This window comes from Periplaneta americana, chromosome 1 (assembly GCF_040183065.1).
Source record: "Periplaneta americana isolate PAMFEO1 chromosome 1, P.americana_PAMFEO1_priV1, whole genome shotgun sequence".
Lineage (NCBI taxonomy): Eukaryota > Metazoa > Arthropoda > Insecta > Blattodea > Blattidae > Periplaneta > Periplaneta americana.
Window position 1 is genome coordinate 152,628,570 of NC_091117.1, and position 21,201 is coordinate 152,649,770.

The window sequence follows — 21,201 nt, forward strand, 5'->3', positions numbered from 1 at the left end:
CACTGAGGTGACGTTGCAAGACATTTTGATGGCATTGATGTATTCCAAGGACGAAAGACACTTTTTAGAGGAGATCCAGGAGTTGGCTTTGGGGCATTCTTCTCTGAGATGTTTTTAGTAGGTAAACTATTAAATAGATCAAACTAAATAATAAATGAAGTGAAAAACTCACTTAAAGACAACTAATACAGTATTAAGACAGACAGTAAACTGTTACAAAATGATCACAGAGGACAGGAAAGAAAGTTATGGTCTATTTAATTCTGCTATTCAAATAATTTTTTTGTGGAACAGGCAAAGGATACAAATTAAAAAGCACAGTCAAATATCTGGCACTGGGGTTTTATTTAAGGACCTAACAATGCAAATCAGAATTATTTCTGCAGACATTATAATTACTGATCTCCACTTGAATAAATGTATTTGAAATAAAGAGAAGCTGCAGAAATATTCATCTTTTAAAATTGAATTTGCATTTAAAAACCCTCAAGTTGGTAGTTCTTATAATTCGCAGACAGTTGTGTAACCTTAAATAAACATACAGCTTCTCACTTCAGTTCTTCGAAAATATAGAACTATTGAGACAATTGAAGTACCGGTAGTGTACTGGTATTCTTAATATCAAAATGCATTACATTGGAATTAAAAAATGTTTACTCCTCCTTCAACCAATAGGTAACATACGATTAAAAAAACTGGGTCCAAGTGAACCAGCATTCCACCATTGATCCAATAATCATCAAATTCATCATAATGATGAGCTGTAGACCACTTTCCATGGCACACCAAGGGCAATGCTATAGCGGCAAAGAGCCTACAATTACAGTGAGTCTCTTCTAGTCAGGAATGCTTGGGTGAATGATGTAAGTCAAGTACCCGCCATTGGGAAATATGAATACCAAAAGGATTCTTCCTTTGTTATGAGAAATGGTTTTGAATTTGAATTGTTTAGAACAATACGCATTCTCTTCTAAATTCTTGTAACTCGAATTTGAAGAGGCTTTCCCAAATGACAAGAAGCTATTCATGAAGGAACATGGCAGACATTAAAATAGAAGATGAGTGATAGTGTTAAATAAAGCTACAGAAACAGTTTTTAACCTCTAAATATGAGCATGAATTAATTTTAAAACCAGTTGGGGGTTTTAGTATAACTGTGACTCAGTTTTATTTTACACGATATGACCTTCATGTCAACAGTTTTGTTTGAACTGAGGTACTGGTATTTTTAAAAATTTAAAACAAAAGTAATCTTGAAGAGTACTCTTTTAATAACCGAACTTTATTTGCTTCGCCATTAACATGGATGGGCAACTCGTGCTCCCAAAGTGCTAAAAAACCTTGAAAGAGAGAAAGACAGACGGAGTCAGCCGCAGCAGTTACAAGTTGTTTGTAGTTTCGCTGCAAAAGCACTTCATTGCTGTGGTTCGCTCTGGCGGCTCATGCAGGCGGTCGTGATATCTACTCCATGATTTGAATTTCAGAATGAAGCATGGTACAATAATTATAGTAATTTTACACAGATTGTACTTAAACACACATAACAAAATTATATTATTTCCTAGCTTTGTAAATTACTTTAGTACTGGAAACACAACCTGAATACATCTTTTCAAGAGACAACAAACATAGATGCAACACTTATTTATTATTACACTATTTGTTAATATTTATTATTACATATCTCATTTGAAACATAGAACGCGAGAATTTACAAGTCGTTATACATTAAAGAGTATACCTCTGTTTTCAGAAATGTAATAGTCTGTATTCGCAAACAAACACAAATTCAAGGAAGTATTTTTTAAATGTCACGGCAGATGAAATAAACTTAGGCCTACTTCTAAGCTCTTTCTGTACATTGAGACCTTTTACACTTCTTTCTGGTATTAAAATCTGACTCAAGCACATACAGTAGGCTTATATATGGAAGCAAAGAGTATATTTGAAAATTCTGACTTAGGCAGCATTGCGAACTGTTCGATTCCTGCAATCTGAGTGGCGTGCTGTTCTGTAGATTTATCAATTCAAGCTATAAACTTTCAGGATCTTCTATCGGCTGTAAGCCAAAAGAATTTCAGAGAAATCTCGATTCCTTGTCAATTGTCACTGTTTCCCCAAACTTACCAGTGAATTCTGCTGTAGACTATGTCTTGAAATGGGACCCTGTATTTGATAAGAAGATTTTGTTATCAGTCTTCAAGATACAGTAATTTATAGTCAAAGAAAGTGAAGTTGTCTATGTTCTACATGATACTGCCACATTTCAAATTAATCCATAAATGCTCTTAGCTAGTCGATTATATGTCATGCAATTCTGTAACTCGCACGCACAATGTGCTAACGATATTTGATATCAGTCTCACCTTGTTGAGATCCCATTTTTACCTTTAGCTATTCTAAAGCAGATCTAGACAGTATTTCTTTACTAAAACCTTGACTGTGTTTATTTGTAACATAAAATGTCATGCGTAAGAAAGTTAATAGATAATACAAGCTTTACCTCCCTTCTTAATAAAAAATTTTACTCTTTCGACTCATCACTAAAGGGAAATGATCTGGGGATTATATTGTTTTTCACTTAAAACGGGCCGCCACTTACTGTAGACGCGAGCAAACTTGTTTACAGACAGTACAGTACAGAGTCCGTTCTACCTGCACTGAGGTTGTGTTCACACTTCGAGAGCACGAGTTGCCCACCCATGGCCATTAATCTTTACATACTTCTACCTAATATGGACAAGTTTCGTAAATCATCATGAAAGAAATCCGTAATTATTTTAGTCTTCGACTGAGTCCTAACTGTCCTTACAGTCCAGACTTGGTATACAGTATATTACTTATACCTTTTTAAAGAAAGATTTATGTAGATGTGTGTATTGTACGATACTAATGAAGAGGTAGCAAGCACTATCATTTACCGGTATTGTAATGATACTTTGCGAACAATAATCATGAGTTCATTACCCAAAGGACTGGCATTTCCAAACAGATAAAATTAACAAACTGTATCGGCAGCTTTACCTTTAACATCATTGCTCATATGGGTGTGGGTGTGTGTGTGTATGTGTGTGTGTGTGTGTGTGTGTGTGTGTGAGAGAGAGAGAGAGAGAGAGCGAGAGAGAGAGAGAGAGCGAGGGAGAGTGTGCTATCACTACCTTAATTAAGGATAATTCTGTTTGGACACGTTAATTCTAAGTTATACTTGATTAGATCAAATAAGGATTTAAGAAGGCAATAATGTAATTAATCTTTAAATCTAAATCAGCTCAAGGAGGAGTTAAAACATATTCCTTACAATAATACTGGCAACAGAAAAATACAAACGCTTCATTCCAGAAATGTACTTTATATTACAAATAGAAAACAATCAGAAAAAACCAGTATACATTCAATATATGTGAAACATTTTTGACCAAATTTTGTTATATTCAGTGCTAAAATTGCAGAATTTGTACTGGTGAAAAAATGAAAACCGATGTAAAGCTACAACTTCTTATGTACAGCTAAGTTCTGTAATCAGACACAATTTACGAGCTGATGGAGCTTGGAAACATTTCTATAAGTTCAATAGTCAGAAAAATAAATATCAGTCTGACACTTTGGAAATTTATTTATATACACAGTTCATAATATTTTACTATTCTGCCCAGTATACATAATTTGGCAAGTTATGCTGTTTAAAAATATGTTTTTAACTTTTCACTTTCTCTCTTATAGCATCAAGGTACCATTTTCACATTCCTCAAGTATCTGTAACCACACTATGTGCAATTCTCTTATATTCTGAAACCAGGACTTAATGATTGGAAAACTGGAGTATTCGTAGAAGAGAAATGAACAATAATTATTTAAGGATAACACTGTATTGTAGCATGACATCCAAATATATAAGAAAACCGAATAATGGTTATTTGTATCTATAATTAAAAACTACTATTACTATTGATATAAACATACATTTTAACATCTTTTCTCAATAGCAAGAGACCTGGAGAAGAGAAAATCTTTCTACAGGTGCTTTTGTTATGCAATGAAACAAACATTATCCATATTTATACAGAACTGTAGCCTATTTCTATAATCTGTAGGCCCTCATTTATTTTTAAGGTTATCGTACTTCTAATTTTTAGTAATCGAGTAAAAATTCCAGTTTCCGTAGCATAATGATACTGTATGTGCAAAAACACACAAAATGAAATAAACATTGAATTATAAGAAAGTAAAAAGAAAGAATTACAATAATATATCAAATGTTCTCAAAACATTTCCGTTCATTACTGTAAATGCCAAAAGAAATGTCGTATGCCAATTACATTAGCCATTACATAAGTCACCTAAAGAAGCAAGGAAATAATTAATCTATGTTTGGTTTTAAATATGATTCAAATAGAACAAAATCGTTTTATATTTTACCAATAGCAGCACCAATGTTCCTAACTTGAGCAGGAATTCGGGTGGACACAACTTATTTAAATTAAGCAACCCTTTTTATATTATACTGTTGAAGACAACTTACTAAACTTAATATCATCATCCTCACAGGTTGTAGTCCTTTAAGGAACTATTACGATCTACCAAAGTTTTCTTTCCATCGGTTTTGAGGATGTCCCAACGATCTTTTTCCTGTTGGATTATAAGTCAGGATTGCTTATGGTATTCTATTGTTTGGCATTCAGTTTACATGTTGAAACCAATTGCTTTGATACCGATATATCATTTAGAGCTTGTTCAAGACATAATTTCTCTTCTGTCGTATAAACCTGCTTCATGGCACATGAATTTCATTTCACTGGCAGTAATGCGATCTTCATCACATCTCCGAAGAATCCAAGCCTCACTGCTATAACTTAGAACAAGTCTCACCAAGGTTTTACAGAGGCGGAGGAGTGTATGTCTTTGGACTAATGATGGTTTCATAATGCTGTTGATGATACCCATAGATTTATTAAATTTAATAATTTTGTCTGTTGTATCTTATTCTGATTCAAACTATAGCCGAACGGATTCTAATTATGATGACCACACGTTAATACCTATAACGTAATTATAATAATTTGAGAGTCAGTATCGCAAAGGGAAATAATGGCAGAAAGAGGAAAAAACCATGGTGCAACAAAAAGAAACCAAAATATGGAGTCCTACTAATGGTTTATGCACACCAGCAATAAGAGAAGCTGTGTAGTTATAATTGAAGAAAAGAAGTCGTGAACCAAATATAAAAATAATTTGAGTATTAAATAAATTGACGTGGTAATGATATGAGACAAATATTAACTCGAGTCCACAGTGAACAGTGGATCAGATACACGTGTACCGAGGGAGTTCGACAATGAAGAAATATTGTAGTAGAGGCATTGACACTGATATCGCTCAACAGTGTAATAATGGCGAATACTGAAGAAAACAGTCAAGCAGTAGTAAACCTTGAAACAAACATTGAAGAGATCTAAAAGAAGTTGGAAACTCTACAGAAAGAAAATAACCTAATGAAAAGTAAGGTGAAATATCTAGAAGAAGAACAGAGAAAAAAGAACTTAATATTTTTTGGAATCGAGGAAAAGAAGAAGGAACAGGCACTGGAAACATACGAGACTGTACTCTAAAGAAAGTGTGCTGGGATTGGTTCAGGATTGATGTGAGTGATGGACAAATAAGAGAAGCATACAGAATCGGGAAAAATGGAAATAGACCTATTTTAGTTAAATTCTCATGTATAATGGCAAAAGAAAAAATTCTGAGTAAGCTAAAGTACTTAAAAAACTCAAATATTAGACTGGAACATGATTTTGAATATGAAGTAAGATGCAGGAGAAGAATATTGGTTTCTTTTATGAAGGATGCAAGGTAAAATGATCATTTTGTTAGATTATACGGAGACAAATTAAAGATAAATGGGGAGATGTTTGATGTGGAATTCTGTTTGGAAAATTTGAGATAGTGACAATGAAAGAGGGGATAAGGAACATTATAGTAAAACATACGATGGGAGAACTATTTGGAAAATTAGAAGGTGGAGAGGTCATCACACAGGAAAGAACTGCAAGCGATGGAATAAAAGAGTCAGTGAATCACATGAACCAGGAAGAGAGACCAGTGACCAGAGTAATGCAAAGCGCAACAACAGCAACAGACGAGGATGTGAACAAGTGATTGAGGAAGAAACAAGAGACTTGCACTAAAATAATGATGATGGCATCAGGTAGACAGGGGAGAACAGAAGGACGGCATACAGAAGCCGAGAACAGCAAAAAGAGTTCAGTGAATCCAGCTGGAAGAACAAATATGGGTCAGCAAAATTACAAAAGTGATCGAGAGATGAAGAAGAAACTAAAATAAGAAGTCAAGATTCTGCAAGAACTGGAAGGAATGAAGTAACATTAGTGACACCAAACAGAGGTACGTCAGTGGGAAGAAGTAAGCGACAGAAAAGTTATAACTCAAGAGGTTGGTGCATGAGTGACAAAACACAGGAAAGTGATAAAGTGAAAATAATATGCATGAGTGACAAAACATAGGAAAGTGATAAAGTGAAAATGGTGATGGTGGCAGAAAAGACGGTAAGGCAAGGGAATAATAGTGAAAAAGGATAAGATACAAGTAATAACCAGGGAGTGATAATAAGTAAGTAGTGATACAAATATATTAAGAAAGTGGGAATGGAAATGTAATGAAAGTGTAGAAACTACTTCGTCTGAAAATATACAGATTAGATTAGTGGAAATAAGTGGTCAGTGAACGTTAGTGATTCATGTGAATAAATAGGATGACAACTATGGAGGAGTTCAACTTAATGTAAACAATGTTGGGAACAATTAATAAGGAATTGAGAGAAGTGATTGTTCAGTTCAATGAGATTAGTAAGAATAAGATACATAACTGGGAAAGGGAGGGGTAAGTAAAAAAAGAAGGGAGGGAAACAGAGGTGAGGGATGTGATAGAAAAGTGATCAGGATCATTTATATGTAATAGCCGGATGTTTAAAAAAACGTAAGCAGAATATGTATCCAAGGGAGTGATGGCACTGTATGCAGAAATGTGAAGGGCCATCACGACCGATGTAAGCTGGTGGAATAAATATCATATCATATCATATCATATTAACCTACTTGCAATTTTTTGGGAGGAGGCATGGGGTAACTTTGATGGGAAATACTCCATCTTATGCTCATCTGCTGATATAATCCCTATATTTGGCATAATAACTTTTGTTGCTCGTGCTGTCCGTAAATTATAAGAAAATAATAACAAAACTAACTTGGAGAATGTAGAAGCACAACCTCTCAGAAAATGTTGTATATCAGTTGAAATAAAATTCGAATTACTTTTTGTAAAGAATCCATTTTCAAGAAAACAATATCGTAAGTATTTAATTTTGTTTATGAAAGGTATGGAAGTTTGTATGTTTACACACATACATATCACTTAAAATACATTACAAATAAATTAAATAATAAATAATATTTAACACTGATCACTGTTTTAAGATGCTGACACTATTCAATTTAATTTATATAAGCATCCTGTTATCTGTTATTCTCGTTTCGTTCAAACTTTTTTACAGTCTAATATCCTGGTTTGAAGTAAATTTGGTTTAAAGTAAATACCATACATTTAATTCAGTGGCCCTCAATGCTTTACAATTTTTGAAAGACTTTTTTGAAATGAAGTTTTTACTTTTCTCCCATTTTTTATAAAAATATTTGTACTTAAAATTAAGTTATTCCGATTTTCCATCATTTAAGTCCTTGTACTGAACTGTGAGGAAACTATATTATATACCGTCTTTATAATATCACTTTAGACACATTAATGGGGGGGGGGAGACAAATTGGTGGGTATCACTATCACATATAACCAAATGTCTAGAACTATTGAAAATATGCGTGTCTAACAATTCTTATCACACAGATAAGAGGGCTTAGAAGATACAATGACTGGATAATATATCTTGAAGTACCGGTAATAATTATAAGTTTAGCTCCGGCAACTAAAAAGTTAACCTAATCTTTCTACTGACTATATTAGGTTAATTTTTTAATGTCAAAAACTAAACTAAATAATTACTCTTTTGTAAAAAAGGAAACTGGTAAAAATGGTTAACCTTTTCAAGGTTTTTCCATTACAAATGTAACTCTCACACGTTAACGGACCTCATTGTGGTTACAGTAACCTCCTCTCCATGCTCATCGCCATCTGTCCTCACTCTGGAATGTTCTTTGCCATTTCCCCCTCTCGCTGACGCCCTTGCACTACCGCCTCTCCTCCTTGTCGCAATCTCAGACCCACTGTGACACCCTGAATCCATTGTTGCATCACTGTAACAATTGGACGACGATTGAGGTTGGTGGGATTCCGACTCCTCCTCTTCTGTGCTCGTTGCAGTGTGATACAAGCTCTCCACAATACTGTTGTTGTTTGAAGAGCTGATAACATTTGTGTTGCCTGCTGATGTTACATGCAGAGGAAGATTTAACCTTCTCCTTGCAGGCGACGTAACATTTCCTCCTATATTCAGTGTTGCAGAAGAAGCAGCCATACCTGCTTGGCGAGTTGAGAGATTATTTTTGCCTGGACTGTTCGATGGTGTGTTCCCATTGAAATCTTCTCTCTGTGGTGGAGGGAAATTTTGTTGATGTATGTGACGCTGGTAAGCTTGAGGGTTTTGTGGGATGTTCTGTGGCTGTTGCTGAGGTATGGTCTCGTATTGTGCGTCAGGTGCGAGGAAATGTTGGTCTCCGCCGTGAAGTTGGACAAAATCAGTTGCGTTTGCTTCGTGGCTTGGGCTGTGGTAGTTATTATTCCTTTGTTGCATGTGATGCAATCTATTTGTCTGTTGAAGAACAGGGCCTTGATCATAGGGTATCTTCTGCGGAGAAGGATATCCATGTGAAGGTGATCCAAATACATCATTCCCTGAAGAACTCATTGGACTACATACTGCAGATGTTGACCCTGAAGAACTGCCTACTTCTGAAGAATTATTGTTATGATTGTCATAGTAACTTCCGCAGTTCTCAAGTTCTTCAGTTGGAAAGCTACCGGGAGAAGACGTAGATATAGACATAGGTGATACAAATGCAATATCATTGTTTTCTACCGTTGGTGTGGCGCTACTGTTGCTTGACATAGCCAAACTTTGCTGTGATGGATCTTTTGGTATATCAGATCTACTGTTATTTGGTACACCCATTTTTCTCATGTTCTCAGCTTCTATAAATTCTCTGTTACTAGCAACTACGTTCTTTCGAACTATACCTTCTTGTAGGTCTTCTTCAACGGTCGAAGAATCCTGCTCTGAGAGATGGTGATGAGGTAAGGGGAAGGGTAATCGACTTCGTGTTGATGATTGTCTCTGATAGCTAAAACAATTGCTAGTAAGTTCCTGATCATCACAGCTTATTGCCAATGCACCACCTTCTGAAATCAGTCTATGGTGGTGCTGATGTCCTTTATCAGTCACTAAAACACCTTCTTGTAGAGGAAGTCTCTGGAATTGATGATGTCCACCAGCAGGATGCATGACATCTGCTTGAAGGAGCCTTCTATGGTGATGATGTGTTTTATCTGACATCTGGTAGGAATCTGGTAACCTCTGGATGTGGCCACTGGATGTAGGAATGCCTGAGACTTCTCCTTGATTCAATATCATAAGTCTGTGTTTCTGTGGATCAAGAGCTTCGTCATACAATGACGAATCCTGACCATCATTCCTGACTGAAACGTTACAGCACGAAGACACATCTGCAAAATAAACTTCCGATTCTGTCGGCTCGTTTTTACCACAAAGAATCTGCCCTTGCTGTTCCTGCAATTCAAGACCTTCCTGTCCCTGAAAACCCGCATTAGTCACGCCTTGCAAATGTGACATATACCGCATGCGAGGAGACATGTTACCAGATGGAGCACCACTAACACTACCGTCCTTTCCTCTAACTAATGCCGAACTAGAAGGAAGAGAATGGGGATATTTCTCTGCTACAAGCTGAGCTTCTTCAGCTGACAACTCGTCGTCATGGTTACCACTGTGATAATGGTCTGACAGTTGGCAACCCTGTTGCCCAAACAAAACTTGAACATTTGTCCTAGGGAAACCACCACCATTATTTCCAGCACTACCACTACCACTACCACTGCCACTACTGTTGCCGCTATTTGCGTTGTTGGCACTGCTGAAATGGCTTGGTGACGATTTCTGGCTTCCAGGTTGGTGCTCCGAAGAGAAAGGAATGTTTGCTACAGACTTCACTGAAGATATATCGATACGTTTCTTTGCTTTTCTTGCTGGCAGAGTGTTACTAATTCTGTCTTTGCTAACTGAAGAATCTGTATTGTTTTCACTTGTAGTTACCTCACCTGATGTTGCCATCTCTGCTTCGCTAGTGTTTACGTAATTCTCAACAATCACACTCTTGTCACCGTCACTAACGTTTATGATGCCATCTCCTGAAGAAGATGAGAACTCGTCAAACCTTCTCTGATCCTGGAATCTTCTCACACCACCTCTGTGCCTCTGCAAGTTCTTCATCAGACCTGCTTGGCCTGACATTGCACTCTGATCCTCCACTGTTATCTGACCTCTATTAGCTTGCTGGTTCATCTGGCAGTGATGATGATGGTGATGGAGGTGATGATGATGTTGGTAGTGCTGTAGTCTAGAAGGACTCCCTGTTGTAGTGTTAGGAGGTGGAGCCTGGTGACCCTGAAGTAAATTTAGGATAGGTTCTCGTCTTGCAGGACTGTTACAGTGAGAGTTGTTGCCAGAATGAGGGTTAGAATAAGGTGGAGGTGGCCCCCACATGTAGTACTGTTGGGCATAGCCTTGAGGTTGTTGGATAGCTTTCACACTGCCCTCCGTTACGAAAGGACCCAAGGGTCTTGAACCTGTGAATCCACCAGGAGGCTGTGACAGCACTTGACCTCCATGGGGATCTCTGATGTTGTAAGGACCTGGGTTGCCTTCTACCATTGCCGGTACAGATGGGGATGTTCCTTCAACTGGCGCAGGATGGCTGCTGAAACCGTACTGACTGTCTGGACTGCTGGTAGCATGCCGGTAGTTTTGGACTCCACTTCCAGGTCCTTCTCTGGAAGATTTAGAAAAACCAATCAGATGGAAATCTGTGGAACTCTCATAACTGAATTTCTGATTCAAAAGAAAATTACGTAATTTCCACAGTGGCGTACACAGAATTTTGTCAAGGTCATTATTAAAATTGTTTACAATTTACATCATCGTATTTTAAATGTTATTGCTATTATTATTTTACGGTATATTTATTAATATTATACTATGTTCTAATATAACATATTCATGAATATTCTTATAAAATCTTTGAAACCTAATTTCTTTTCACAGCCATCTAATTTTTAACAAATTTCAACTTGTGTTTAATTTTGTATAATAAAAAAGGCTTGTGTCACTTTTATACTTACACAATAATCATATATTTAGTCAACGGTTGTTTATATATGATAGGTAAGACACCTTTGCGATCGCTTAGACATATCAAAGAACCCAGAATGATAATGTGAAGTTTATATTAAAAGTATGAACTGTCAAATGCACGTTAAACGAAAGTTTTACAATAAAGTCAGAACTCAAACTAACAAACTGATGAATAGGCCTACTGCTCTTATAATGAGTTTAATATCGACAATGCACAATATTTAACATCTGCACGGCACTGTCAAAACAACCTTTTCAATATGTGTCACAAGTTAAATTTCATATTATGTCAACTTCATTTTATTACAAGGCCGGTAGTAGGCCGTAGGTCTCTCTATTATAATAAAGATATCATTATTATAATTTGAATGTGCCGTAGCACCAAGCACAGCGATTATATTGAAGGATGGGTAGGAGGATTATACTTTATGTCGATGTAGATTTTGTTACTCTGACAGTGAAAAATTAGAGAAGGGAAAACAATTATGGATAAAAAAAATACTCATATCTAAATGTGTCATTTTTTTTTAAGTTCAAAGGGGTGTTCAAATCTGGTAACACCCCCCCCCCCCATTGCGTATGCCCTGAATTTCCATAATATATAGTGAATGAATTAATTTATAATAAACAGGTAGATGGATGGATGCATGGACAGGTAGAAGAAAGGAAAAACGGACTGCCTGCCTAACTGACTGACTGATGGATAGGCAGACAGAGAGAGTTACTGCACTGTCTGGTTGGCATGCAGGCAGACAGACAACCAGCTAGACTTATAAAAATATACAAAACATGAAATCATTTTCATTGTTTTTAGACATGTTTTTAATAATCTCTATAATATATAATATTTACAGCATTCCCATACTTGCTTTATACAGTTGGAAGCCAGAAGAATTGCAAGCTTAAGAAATGTGCCTGTTATTGGTTCAAGTAAAGCACTTGATAAATATTAATTTGATAAACAGTGTGGCTACCATGTCTTCAGGAAACATTCGTCACAACATTCATAAATAGGATTCCCAGACGTCCTGTAAAATATGGGATCATCCCGTTTTTCGCTAATGCAACCCATTGTCCCGAGAAAAGTCTTTGGGACAGCTTTCCATCCCATATTTTAGAACTGAGAAAAAACGAAAAAGTTACAATGTCTATTCCATATTACAAATTACAAACATCGCACTTCATCATTGCAGGTGACTGTAGGTGGACTATTATGAAACAATATTATTGTGAGTTATTAATTTCTCAAGGCGAGTGATGGCAACACCAAACGTTTAGATGAAGCCTGGGTGGATCTTTTTAAAAGTACTGGGAGAACTCTCTGATTTGAAGAGGGTAGTGGAGTTCAATATGTGTGTCCCTGGAACAAATGCGTGTGTCGAAAGATTATTTTCTTGCATGAACGCTCTATGGACTGATGAGAAAATAAATTGTCTGTAAAAACAATGCTTGTTGTAAAATCATTCTTCGGTGAGGACTGTGTTGCTTTTTATGACATGATTCTTCAAAATAAACAATTGTTAAGTCAAATTCATTCTCAAGAGAAATTTGCAAGGCCAAGGCGGATTGATTTTTAAGAATATTGTCACGTGAGTAAGTTAATGTATTTTGTAGCTATTTCTGTAATAACTTAGTAAAAACAATTTGAAAGCAACTTACATAAAGAAGCATAAACTTAATGCAAATATGCTCCCTAACAATTTTGATTACTATTTGTTTACTTACCCTTAGTTAGTTAGTAAAGTGTTTGTGTAGTAAACTTTACTACACACACACACACACACACTTTGAAAGATTGATATACTGTATTTGATGGGTGCGCATACTAAACTTACTTACTTACTTACTTACTAACTGATAAGTGTCCTGTATTTCTTTCCAATAATATGTCTGGGAACCCTATTCATAAATGCTCTGCAGTATCTTAAACAAGATTTATTATTTAACCAAAAACATATTTGAAAAACATGTTATATTTTCGAATACTAAGTATTACACTTCAAGATTATAAACAATGCACCGCAAGTTATTCCTGTGTAACATTGCAAACTACATAGTAGTGAGCTAATGAAGACTGTTGATGACATCAGAGTTATTGATAAGCTTACTCCTCTTCAGCTAGCACTTGCAATTTCTTCTGCCCTCAGACGTGCTCAGTGTAATGAAAAATAAAGTAAAACCTGTGAGAGTGATCGGGAGCAGCTCCTGTGTTAGCGCTGGACCCTCGAGACCATGGCAATCTACGCCAACTCCACCCTGATGTCGCACGCTCCTGTCCTCGTAGTCTCTGTGTTCCCAAGTTCACAGCCCCCGTATCCTCTCCAGGGTTGGGAGAGTATAAGTTGCCAACCCTGCCAGGTGTCCAGTACCTGCTTTTAAATATTGTAGTTACGGTCCAAGTTAGTTCTTTGTGTTGAAGTTCACCAGTTAATGATAAATTATGTGTAGGTACTCTAAAATCTTACATCTCTAACTTGACATTAGTATCGTGAAATATGACATACGCTACCAATAGGTAATATTTTCGTGTATTTATTAAATGGAAGAAAATAATACCCTTCTATCTTGAGCTGGAAAAGAATTTTTCTAAAAATATGAACATATTTCACTTGATTACATTTGTCTTTGCTATCATACTGGTATGTCAAACAATTCAGTAACATCACATACTCCACAATATCACTTTGGAATATGTATTATATGACTTTCTTGTGTTAAGTTCTATCGTACCTGGTTTACATGTTTCGACCGTTTATGGGTCATCCTCAGAATTGATCATTTTTAGTCTCGGCGCCTCTTGTTTTGTTTCCTGTGAGGGTGTGTTCGTGTGGTGTAATGTAGAGTCAAAGAAATTCAAAGTCAAAGAAATGAAATTCTCAACACACAACTCAGTTTCAGAACACACACACTCTTTGACTCTACATTACACCACACGAACAAACCCTCACAGGAAACAAAAGAAGAGGAGCCAAGACCAACAACGACCAGTTCTGAGGATGATCCATTAAAGGTCGAAACATGTAAACCAGGTACGATAGAATTTAACACAAGAAAGTCATATAATACATATTCCAAAGTGATACAGTGTTAAAAGTTGTGTAATCAAGATGTATATATCCACAATATCATTTGTAGAACAAAAGCAGAAGGTATCGGTACAGTGTAAGGAAGTTCTTTATTTCATTAAACAAACAATCAATTTCAAACAGAATATTGTGATAGAAATAAGCTTAAGATCTATTATTCTTTGATCAATTTCATTTCTATATGCTATGCTATTAAGGGCACAGATTTGTATTGCGTACCGGTATATATATGCCTATTACGTACTAATTATGTAGATTCTTATCATCTTAATCTGTTCAATGGACACCTAGCCACTGTGGTATGCCTTGAAATGAGAAACTTGATAACATTGCGAAACAGGTCTTTGCTTCAATCGACTCTCATTTTACAAACCTCTAGGAATAATATTCTAGGGAAATTCAACAGATAGTAACAGTATATTCCTACTACAAAGAAGAGTAATTAGAATAATAGTAGGTGCCAAATCTAGGGAATCATGTAAGACTTTTTTCAAAAAACTAAAAATAATGCCCATGACTTGTCAGTATATTTTTTCATTAATAATCTTCCTCGCATGTAATCATGAAAACTTTGTAATAATTCAACAGTTCATAGCATAAATACGTGTCAAAAAATGACTTTCATAGTCTATCGGCAAGTCTATCGTGCTATCAAAAAGGAGTGCGTTATATGGCAGTAAAATTTTTTAATAGCCTCCCTATCGATATAAAAAAATGAAACTCAAAACATAAGATTATTTAAGGCCAAATTAAAGAAGTACTTATTTTCTCACGCCTTCTATTCTGTAGGTGAATTCATGACATTCAACAATGCTTCATGAAATTGATACTAAAACTTTGTGTTGTACTAGTAGACTATATTGTAAACCACGTCTGTATATATTTCAACTAGATTGTGACTATAAATTAAGACTTTATAGTAGTATTAAGTTTTTTGGCTTGTTCCATATTCTAGTTGTATGAATACCATGGAATGTTAATAAATACAATACACAAATCAAGCTTTCAGGTATAACTCCCTGTAAAGTTGATTTGAATACCCAGCCCCGGAACAATTTTTCCCTCAAAATTATTCAAATACAATACACTACAATAACAATTTGCTCTTTTCTGATAAAAGATAAAATTTTACAGGTCATAAATCGATCTGAAAATGTACAAAAACTTGTCAAGACATACCGGTATCCAAACATTTTAAAAAGAGACAGAACAGATCATTCTGTTACATAATTATATCCATACTGATTTCATCTTTCTGATAGTTCTATCTGTTTATGGTGTAATAATTATGAAGAAGATCTGGAACATTGTTTTGTATTGCACATCTATCTCCTTCCCCTTGCTGGATGAGGTTACTGACATTGCCCAGAAAACTGCTTCGCTTCATTAGGAGTATTAACACAGTCTACTATATATAGTCACGAAGCTCAATACGTAGTAAATATGCATCCATAGATAGTTGCTAACCACTAGGATCGCTAATATTGCCTCATTGTAGACAATGCAAAATAGTACCGGCAAGGTCTATTGTTCCTAGCACCCTCACAACTCAAGCTTCGTGACTGTATACACTAGACTGTGGTATTAAGATAAACTGGAACTAAAAAGAAAAGTGAGAGTTAAGCACAATAGAACTTTAAAGTCGCAGTGCAGAGAAGCCATGCAGACTTTGCGACTTTAATCTAATCTACAATCTACCATTTTTCTTGGGCGAATCACGTTAATGTTCCACGTATGCATTCAGGTGTTCAATCCCCACACTCTAACGTTACCCTGGTTCACTCTGGATTCATAACTGAAAACCAACCTGTTCGCAAATTCATAATCAAAATTTCTTCTCCGTCTTGGTAAACGCCATTTTCACTACACACTACCTGGAGACTAACATAACGTCTTCTGCAGCAGTATAAAACAAAATTTCCACATCTTCTTCGTGACATCGGTCTCAATAGCACAGTCGGTATAGCACTGGCCTTCTGTGCTCGAGGTTGTGGGTTCGATCCTAGCCCAGATCGATGGCATTTAAGTGTGCTTAAATGCGACAGGCTCATGACAGTAGATTTACTCACATGTAAAAGAACTTCTGCAGGACAAAATTCCGGCACACTGGCGACGCTGATATAACGACAGCAGTTGCAAGCGTCGTTAAATAAACCATAAATTTTTTTCATGTCATGCAAGTTTAATTAAGATAAGGTCAATAACAAGCATGTAATGATTTTTTAAAACCCCGGAAATCTTTTTGAACGAAAAAAAAAATCATTAAAATTCACACAAATGTCAGCTATTGAATCTGATATATTAATACAGGTATAGAGATTTATAGATGTGCTTATATGGCAGGACATGGAGCTCCCTGAACACTTCAGCCTAAATAGGCCTTTGTGCATCCATGACGGAATAAGTTAAGTGCCAGTTGTGCTTCCTAGCTAAGCTGGCTTCATCATCCATCACCGCATTCTTCTCTAGCCATGAAATCCGTATAACATACCTCTGCCATACCTCACAGATTTACATGAGTTGTCATGTCCCTACCAGACAAGCAAGAACCTGGGGAATGCCTTTTATGCACCATGGTACGTCTAAAATCCACCACAACTGTCATCTACCAATCTCTGGACAACCCGCGAGGAAAACCATAATGAGAACAATCGATTCTATATTACATAAACACAAATGGTGGCCTATTTTTTCAGATGATATAATTAATGAAAGGGTAACACTTTGGCGAGTTTTGGTGGAATGATGAAGGGGAAAAAACGGGAGAACGCGAGAAAATCTCTCACGATCTTGCCTTTGTCCACCACAAATACAACTCAGTCATCACTAAGATTTGAACTCAGTCTGCGGTCATTATATGCCAGTGGTCTGCTAACTGAGCTATGTAGGCAGCTTACCTTAATTAGTAGAAATCAATCAATATAATTATAAAGCCTCCCTGTGCAACAAAAAATTTCTGCTCTTTCCAATATTTATTAGTCATATTTAAGATAAATATCGTCTGTAACAATTTTCGTATCATAGGGAAACAATTCTGTATACAGTCTATAGATTAAAAGAAATCTTATCTTATGAAAATATTCCTTTTTACGGTGAAATAACTAAGAAATGCTACATTCTCTCACTTAACCACTGACTTCTTCTCAACTATTAATCTAACGAACATAATGCAAAATTATCTGCATGTAGCCTATAAGTTATAGGAATTTCCTCACACTAAATACTGTTTTTCAATTTTTCCTGTTACCTGTCATCCATGACCTCCCAAGGGAAAAGCTGGTGTGGTGGAGGATACCTGCATTCATCACAGCATGTACAATGATGAGGATTCCGTTGTTGACGGTACAGATAACGACACCTCATCTCCAGCTGTTCCCAGTACATTTTCTTCTTTTCATGGCTGTGAAACATGAACAGCAATGAATATTTTTAAGGTTATGAGTATGGAAAGATGAAAACGAAAATAATCTACCATAAAATAAGGATGTGCTAAAGATGTATTCATGTTCTGGTCTAAATTGTTCACATTTACTCGAACAGTAAACATTACACTACTATCAATCCTAAAAATATGATATTTTAGGAATTAAAAACAAAAAGAGAAGAAAAAACAAAATTTCACTACACACCATATTTAGTACACCGAGATGTACAGCCTGTATTATTTTGACAGTTTATATCGTTTACACCCTTCATATATAGCCTATGGGTTTTTTAAAGCTAATTGAACAGCTTTAACTGCGACAATTATTATTGTGATGCATTTGTGACGAATTTGTTACCGTATATTCTACTATTCTCGAGACATAACTGTATATACTGCTCTGTGGAATATGAATACTAAATAAAAATAAACATACCTCAAGAGTTGATAGATAAGCATACAGGAAAAGATGCAGACAAGAATCCCAATAACTGAGAGCCCAAACATTGCTCGAAGACAAGAGTACAGAGCGCCATGAATCACTTCGCAGTCTGGTGTTGAATTGAATACATAGTGTACAACTGAAATGAAGACAAAATACAGTAAGTTTACAATGAAGTGAAGTAATAGCAGTATCACTATTCTTTTTGAATTACCGTAAGCTTAAAAAAAAAGCAGAAAATATTTGAGGAAAATAAGGACAGTGAAATAATGTAAAGCAAACTTTAAAGGGGAATGTTTCAACATTTGTAAATTACGTACCAGAATTGTTGTTTTTGTCGTTGATAGAAATGATAATAATAATGGTTATGATGATGATTATAATAATAATGATGATGATGATGATACTAATAATAATAATAATAATAATAAAAATAATAAAACTGGTTTGGAATTGAACGGGTTACATCAGCTGCTTTCTATGTGGATGACGTGAATATGTTAGGAGAAAATACACAAACAGTTAGAGAAAACACGGGAATTTTAATTTTACTTGAAGCAAGTAAACAGATAGGTTTGGAAATAAATCCCAGAAAGACAAAGTATATGATTGTGTCTTGTGCCCAGAACATTGTACGAAATGGAAATATAAAACTTGGAAATTTATCCTTTGAAGAGGTAGGAAAATTTAAATATCTTGGAGCAACAGTAAGAAATATAAATGACACTCGGGAGGAAATTAAACGCAGAATAAAATATGGGAACTGCCTGTTATTATTCTGTTGAGAAGCTTTTATCATCCAGTCTGCTATCAAAAAATCTGAAAGTTAGAATTTATAAAACAGTTATATTACCGGTTGTTCTATATGTTTGTGAAACTTGGACTCTCACTTTGAGAGAGGAACAGAGGTTAAGGATGTTTGAGAATAAGGTTCTTAGGAAAATATTTGGGCTAAGAGGGATGAAGTTACAGGAGAATGGAGAAAGTTACATAATGCAGAACTGCACGCATTGTATTCCTCACCTGACATAATTAGATATATTAAATCCAGACATTTGAGATGGGCAGGGCATGTAGCACGTATGGGCGAATCCAGAAATGTATATAGAGTGTTAGTTGGGAGGCCGGAGGAAAAAAGACCTTTGGGAGGCCGAGACGTAGATGGGAAGATAATTTTAAAATGGATTTGAGGGAGGTGGAATATGATTGTAGAGACTTGATTAATCTTGCCGAAGATAGGGACCGATGGCGGGCTTATGTGAGGGCGGCAATGAAGTTCCAGGTTCCTTAAAAGTCATAATAATAATAATAATAATAATAATAATAATAATAATAATAATAAACGTATAGTAACTATTCTACTTAACTACAATTTATACACAACATAATAAAAATAAATAATGAAATTACAGAACTAGATATAGAAATTAAGACTTAAAGAAAATGAACATAGTAAATAGTTATAGCTGTCGTCCACACCTGTAGAGTAACGGTTAGCGCGTCTGGCCCCGAAACTAGGTGGCCCGGGTTCGATTCCCAGTTGGGGCAACTTACCAGATTGAGGTTTTTCCAGGGTTTTCCCTCAACCCAATATGAGCAAATGCTGGGTAACTATCGGTGTTGGACCCCAGACTCATTTCACTTGCATTATCACCGTCATCTCATTCAGACACTAAATAACCTAAGATGTTGATAAAGCGTCGTAAAATAACCTACCTAACCTAACCTTGATATCTGTCCAATTTTTCTCTTCATGATTAGAATTGTGAAGCATAAACTGATAAGCTTGTTGTTAATAGCAATAATAAACAACAGAGTTAAATGTATATGTACATATTCTTTAAGCTGTGTAGTCAGAAACTGGTCAATGAAATTAAAGTATCTCTAGAAGATTCAATGCCATTCAAAGAAAAATATTTGACGTGAGTGAAAGAATAAGAGAATGTGTGAGCAATAATTACATTACAGAGCATAGATGAAGATTCATAGTAAGAGAGAATTAGGTAAGAAATGAAAAATTAAGGATAAGACGTAAAGTTTAAGACAAGACCAGGCATTAAACGCAAAATGTTACACGAAATTCAATTTCAAGAAATATGAAGAGAGTCGGTATAGACTATATCAAAATTCTGAAGAAACAATAGGCCATGTGAAGTCAGAATGTCCTAGATATGACCTCCTTTCTTTGTTTCTTTGTCATGTTTTACCTCGCCTTTTCATACTGACTTAAAATCCAATGTGGTGTAGGTGAGCGTATATGTTATTAGATCAACATTAGACAGGAACACATTACGGGCCTCCCTGATCCTGTGGGCAGCATGGCACAGAACCACTGCTGAGACAACACAGAACGTTTGTCCTATGGATGGAGATTGAAGATAAATCTCTTCCATTGTCCATGTCGGGAATTGAATCACTGGCTGCTCAGATGGGAAGCATATAACTTACTCTATCCACAGAGCCAAGATGGCGAATCCTTAGACATAACAAATTATGCAATGTGGTAAAAAATCGCTTAACACCAACATTTACATGATCCAAAAGTTATTATGATAAAAAAATGATGTCACTGCAGCCTACTATGGAACTTTCCAAAAAAAATTATAGAAACATATAGGCAAGTAAGTCCCACACTATGGCATCGTGGTCTAAGACATCCTGCCTATGACTCGCGTTACGGAATGCGCGCTGATTCGAGTCCTCATGGCGGAAGAAATTTTCTCATGAAATTTCGTCCAGTGTATGGGACCGGTCCCCACCCAGCATCGTGATGCACTTGGGGAGCTACGATTGTAGCGAA

General features: G+C 35.9%; 1 protein-coding gene across 6 annotated transcripts in view; it reads right to left on the reverse strand.

Annotated features, from left to right (window-relative positions):
- Nucleotides 1-326: 326 nt before the first annotated feature.
- Nucleotides 327-21,201, reverse strand: part of LOC138702179 (uncharacterized) — a 181,929-nt gene continuing 161,054 nt past the window's right edge. For 5 of the 6 annotated variants that reach the window (XM_069829787.1, XM_069829806.1, XM_069829801.1 and 2 more), the window contains 4 exons: nucleotides 18,396-18,540; nucleotides 17,783-17,935; nucleotides 13,630-13,821; nucleotides 327-11,087 (listed from right to left, as the gene is read on the reverse strand). In XM_069829787.1, coding sequence (XP_069685888.1) covers nucleotides 8,138-11,087; nucleotides 13,630-13,821; nucleotides 17,783-17,935; nucleotides 18,396-18,540 — 3,440 coding nt within the window. In that variant the 3' untranslated portion in view covers nucleotides 327-8,137. The remainder of the gene's footprint in view (nucleotides 11,088-13,629; nucleotides 13,822-17,782; nucleotides 17,936-18,395; nucleotides 18,541-21,201) is intronic. The other variant, XM_069829794.1, reaches the window with a different exon arrangement.